Source organism: Aythya ferina (genome assembly GCF_964211825.1).
Source record: "Aythya ferina genome assembly, chromosome: 5".
Lineage (NCBI taxonomy): Eukaryota > Metazoa > Chordata > Aves > Anseriformes > Anatidae > Aythya > Aythya ferina.
In genome coordinates this window covers 20,026,452-20,032,212 of record NC_140301.1, presented here as the reverse complement: position 1 = coordinate 20,032,212, position 5,761 = coordinate 20,026,452, and the positions used below count along the sequence as shown (strand labels likewise).

Sequence of the window (5,761 nt, the reverse complement as noted above, 5' to 3'; positions counted from 1 at the left end):
CTGTCCCCTACCCCCACACACAACTACAGCCCTCGCTCAGCAGTAGATTTGTCTCAGCCACAATGGCAGCTCACAAAGAAACATCCCAGTACCGATTTAACCCACGGACAGCAGCAAGTTGCGCTACTCTACTTCAAAACGAATACATTAACTATTCATTAGCTCCATATACATATATTTAAAATACTATGTACATGTCTGGATACACTTTTAAGGAAACACTGAACTGCCCACGCTTGCATAGCCAGTTTTTAATGAGCAAAGGCAGGATCACGTGCCTGCGGTCTCTGATTCGGCCTTACCCAATCAATAACACCATCGCTTGGGCAGGGATGCTTGGGCATCCCACTCGGCAGACACAGGCTAAGTGGCAGATGGCATTTTTGTCTCCAAGACACAACCAAGACTTGCGTTTAGCTGTTTAGGTACTTTTCGTAAGAAATTCCACCCTTAAGCAAGGCACTAATTTAGTGGGAGACCTCTACCGACTGCAGTAAAGCTTCGGTGCACCTAAGGAGTTGAAGGCCCACTGCTTACAGCTTCAGGATGACGATGGGGTTTTCAGAGATACACAAAGCACTTAAATGGAAAAGATTTGTTTTCCTATCGGTGTACTTTCCAGAAAACTATATAAACCTAGAGCATGGTATCTTTCTAGAACAGTTTAGTTGTACAACTTGGGTATAATTCTTGATTTCCAAACAAGTTGCATAAAAGATATAAATGCTTATTATTTCTGGGCATTAAAATCACAATTTTTTGGTCAAGTACCAGTTTGTGTTTTGTTTTTGTTTGTTTGTTTGTTTTTTAAGTTTGAAGAAAAGTAAGCAGTATTCAGAAACACATTAACTTCTCAATGAAAAGTTTGGCATCCAAGCTCTGCTTTTAAAGTTTTATTTTTTAAACAACAACAAAAAAAAAGTCCTCCACTTAAGAAAGTTAGGTTGTTACCACCATACATATCAGAATACAAAACTGAAAAAAATCCCTATTAAAAAAAAGAAAAAAGGCAGGACTTCAGCCAAGTATTCAGCTACTTATTGCTGTAGTTGTAACTCGGGTCCATTTAAAACCCTATGTTTTGGTCATTTGTAGCGAGAACACATTTGGAACACTAGCAGCAATAGAAAACTCCCTTAAAACACAGACAGGTACACTGTTGAGTGAAAATCAGCAGAAACCATCGCCATTGGAACGTAACAAAGAATTATGTAAAAGTACAATTTAATTGGTAGCTAGAAAAGGTGTTGATTTAAAGTATTGTCCCAAAGCTTTACGTGGGCCTATGTGAGCGAAGAAAATTTCTTTTGTTCCCACTATGAAAAGACCACAACCCCAGCGCTTCTCAAATATAATGAATGCAGCCTCCGCTCTGCCTCAATGCTTTCTCCCTCCCACCCTCCTCCAGCAGGTGGAATATAGAAACAAAATAATCGCTAATTCCAAATTCAGGTGATATGCACAAACACACTGTTGAACAAAGTTTGGACAAGAAAACAGTACACCTGAGTTCAGTCATACAAACTAATTTTTTGTAAATAGTGTTAGACGAATATATCCATGTCTCTAATACGAATCTAGATGTATTTTCTTACAAAACGCATTGATAGAAATATCCAGGCAAATGCATACCATACAATAGCAAAAGCTTTAAGCCCCATTTAATAAGATGACTTTCTGATTAAAAATAGAAGGCAATTAAGATTTACTCAAAATTACAATTAAGAAAAGCTTTCACAGTGCAATGTTGAAACTGTCACAAAGTTAAGAAAATACTGATATCAAAGTACAATCACAATGTTAAGGTAGACAAAACTACTATACAAGGGCAAATCTTGTAAAATCAAAAGGAATGAACACAACATAGGGGACACCTCACGTCCCTGCTCTACATAGCTCATTTCCTAGTCTGCAGAATCCTCATTGTGTCTTTCTTTTTTTTTTTTTGACATCGGCAGAAGTCTCGTTAAAACTAAGAGATTCATTCTTCTTTGTAGACCAGATTTCAGAGCATGATTACTTCTTGAAAGTACGTTCTTCATCACTGCACAATTTCAAAGTAGTGCAATATTGCCATGATGTGCTGAGGCATGAACACATAGCCTGTGTACAGTGCCATTCCAACGATGGAAACCAGCATCGAATCTGAGTCACAGTTAAGGAAGAAAGCATTTGAAACAAAGTGCCTTACAAGTCACATAAGCATAGCATTGTATCTTTCCTGTTAACTATCTTACAAAGTTGTATTTTTAAAATACAGTGTGTCAACTGCATTCAACAAATACATCTGTAAAAGAAGCAACAGAAAACTGACAACAAGAACACTTGGTAGGAGCAAGTGACGAGCTGCACTGTGGTAGGAAGCCTCAGGGAACTGAGAATGGGCAAAAAGCTCAACTTGTGTGTTGCCTGACAGTACTTAGAACAAAAAATCTGCTGGGGTAATGAAAAATATGAGTAACGTTGTGACAAGCACCTTCCTAGTTATTTTAGCCACAAAGCCTCAGAGGATCAGCGTTGGAGTAAAGTTGTGCATTTAAATAAAGAGATACTCATTAGTACTTTACTATAGCAGATCTGCAAAACAAGCCTCACATGAAGACACCTGCTAAACAATCTCAAGATGCCCACTTTGTTAGTTGAAGTCCAAATCAGGACCTTTTGTAGAAAGTCAGATGGCAGGAGTATAGCTTATAATATACATGTACCACTAGACCGTCTCTGGGATTCTCAAAGCTTTATCTACAGAAATCATGGCACCAGACTATTGAAGGATCGCATCATTCAAAGTTTAAGACTTCAGAAATTCAAAAGTAGCGCACTCAATTAATAACAGCCTCTTGATTTCAACCACCTACCAGCAGAGATTCAGTAAGCTTAGACAGAAACACTACGAAGGGCTCTGAAGATTAACAAACAAGATAACACTGGATAACAGTACTCAGTTTCCACAGGTGAAATCAGAGGAGCTGCGCATGCTCCCTAACTTTGAGAAATCAAGTTACCTCAGCACGTGTGTTACAAAGGCTTTGTCACTGACTTCCCCATGACAGAGTGGAGATATTCATTGTGCTTATTAGAGCGTACTAGCTTCTGGGTGTATTTTTAGTCCCAGAAGATTGCACAACGCGAGACACTAAAATGAAGGTCAGCCCATAAATCCACGCTTCAGCACCAGCGCTCGCAGTGACTCCAGAGCACAAGGAGCTGGCGACACACACGGGAGGTCGGCGCACCCTCAGCTCCCAAGGCCACTGCATCGGTGCGGCGTCCCCACGGCACCTGGCAGGCCTGGCCCAGCCACACCGAAACCACCCAGTTTGGGGGCAAAAACAGTTCTGCTGAACTAAGATCGCAAACGATACTTGGGGCACGTAGGACATTTTTAAATTAAGCAGCAATTGCTTCCCTGCAACATGAGCATTTGATAAAAATATGTGAATACGCATACACACCTTCCATTTGCTTAAATATCTTGCCCAAGTTAAAAAGATGTATAGTTAATGCAAAAGGAAAAAAATACATATTCATGACTGATCTACTTACAAGGGAAGCAATAATGGAGGATTTTTCACTGATCCAGACATAGCATAAACAGAGGAAGGTACTTTAGTCAGGAATGTTTTCTGTTTTTTTTTATAATGAAGAGCTGCTACCTAAACAATCGTGTGCAGCAAGTCTATAAATACAAGAACAAATAAATAGTAGGTTATCTCCACTTTTACAAACTGTACACAGGAAAAACTAATCTCATCACACAGCCGTAACCTGGGAAACCACTTTTATGTAAGGAGAGCCAGTTCCTTTACAACTGACCAGAAAAAGCAGCCTTGCGCTACAACTAACACGAGATGTTGGGTGTAAGCAACTTTAATGTTTTGGTTAATTTGTCTTTTTGCCTCTTGACATTAACCAGAGGTGGCTCGGGGTCATTCACGCCAGACATCCTTTTAACCCAGGACCAAAACGGACACACTGAAGAGAAGCACTTGCGATGCCACAACAACACTTGAGGGGATGCACTGCCTGCGTGGGAGAGCTGGCTGAAGAAGCTAACCTTGGAGTAGTTTTTACACAGGTGCCTTCACGTTAGCGTCTGTTAGCCTCTTCCACTCCAAGCAAGACAAATTTGGCAGCTCGAGGATCGAGCACTCTTCCACGAAATCGCCGTGTGACGAAGCGCGACCAGGACGCGAGGCAGCTCGGCGGCGCGCACACCCACTCGGCGAAAACGCGCACGGAGGGAGTCGCGGAAGGCTCGTGCTAACCAGAACCCTCGGCGTTCCGGCTTACAAGCCAGGAAAAAAATAATACCAGAATAATAAAAACACACAAAGGAGACCCAACTCCCGACAGACACGGCCCCGGGCAGCAGGCAGGGCAGCGGCACGACGGGGACCGCCCGGCTCCGGCGGCGCCAGCCCCCGCCCGCTGCCCGCTGCCCGCTCCCCGAGCCCGGCTCCCGGCTCCCGGCTCCCCGCTCCCCGCAGCCGCCCGGCAGGCCCGGCGCCGCCGCCGGCAGAAGGATACTGAAGACGGTGCGCTCCCAGGGCTCCAGCATGTAGAGCGCGGTGACCAGCAGGTACTGGTAGTACAGCCACGACATCTGCTTCCAGGCCGAGCCCAGCGCCATGGCGCGCACCGCGCTCTCCCCGCCCGCCGCTGGCTCCGCGCCGGGCCCAGGCCGAGCGGTGACGGGGGGCGGTGGCTGCCCGGGACCCGCCCTCCCGCCGCCGGCGCCACCGAAGGGCCCGGCCCCAGGCCCCGCCCGGGCGCCCGCTGCCCTCCGGGGCCGGGCGGCCCGAAATGAAGGCGCCGGGCACGGCCCCGGCCGTGAGGTGGCGGCGCAGCGGGGGCGCCGTCCCCGGCAGAGCAACCCCGGGGGCCGTGCAGCGCCCAGATCAACGAGACCTCCAAATCCGACAGCGCTGGGTGTCCAGGCTAATCCCACAGGAATGGGAAAAATAAAAGCTGCTAGGGATCAACTTTGTACCGCAACTGTTGCTAACTTTGCACTTCTGTAAGGCTAATGTGGCCACACACCAGAGGGTGTTACAACCAACCCCGACTGCTATTTGGCTTCAGATACAGAAAAACTCGGAGATTGGCCTGGGACTGCATGATTTGAAAAGCCATTGACAACCTAGTTTAGAAGGCCCCCATCTAGTTTAAATGAAAAACCTGGTAAAAAGGGACACACACGGAAATCGGGCACTGTGACTAAGCTGAGCACAAGGTGCAACCTCTAGGCACCGGGGCCAGGCCACCAGCCAAGACCTCCCTCACAGACCAAGTGCGTGCACCAGATATGGGAAGCTGATACCAACCCAGTACAACCATCCTGCTTAAATCCATTTTAGATTATGTCACTGAGTGTCGTAATTCTGTTCTCACAGGCACCCCACCCCAACTTCACCTGTGCTGTTCCTACAATGGAAAGCAAGGACATACAGTCACGGGAGGGTGTACGTATTAATTATTTACATAGCTGGAATTGCAGCTACAGTACTAGGAGCTAACTGTGCAAAAGAAAACCAGTTGGCAGACAACTGAATATCATATCTATTTACGTGGCAGGATTTGAAAAGGGTTTCAATCTGTCCAGAATACATTTAGACACACTTTCTGTGCAGATTTATTTCAGCACAAGAAGAAACAAGAGCATTGGCACAATTAATACCCCCACACAACTGGCCACAAGAACTGTTGTCCCTTTCCAAGACAGATGTTGGTTGTTGCAATTGTTACTGGAGGAGTCTTG

The 5,761-nt window shown here is 45.6% G+C and overlaps 1 protein-coding gene across 1 annotated transcript; it reads right to left on the bottom strand.

The window, feature by feature from the left end:
• Positions 1-878: 878 nt before the first annotated feature.
• On the bottom strand, positions 879-4,710 carry SPTSSA (serine palmitoyltransferase small subunit A). Its single transcript, XM_084521161.1, has 2 exons — positions 4,531-4,710; positions 879-2,145 (listed from the first exon to the last, which is right to left on the bottom strand). Exons 1-2 carry the CDS (start codon positions 4,631-4,633, stop codon positions 2,042-2,044), a joined length of 207 nt encoding a protein of 68 aa, XP_084377287.1. The 5' UTR covers positions 4,634-4,710; the 3' UTR covers positions 879-2,041.
• Between the last annotated feature and the right edge of the window lie 1,051 nt (positions 4,711-5,761).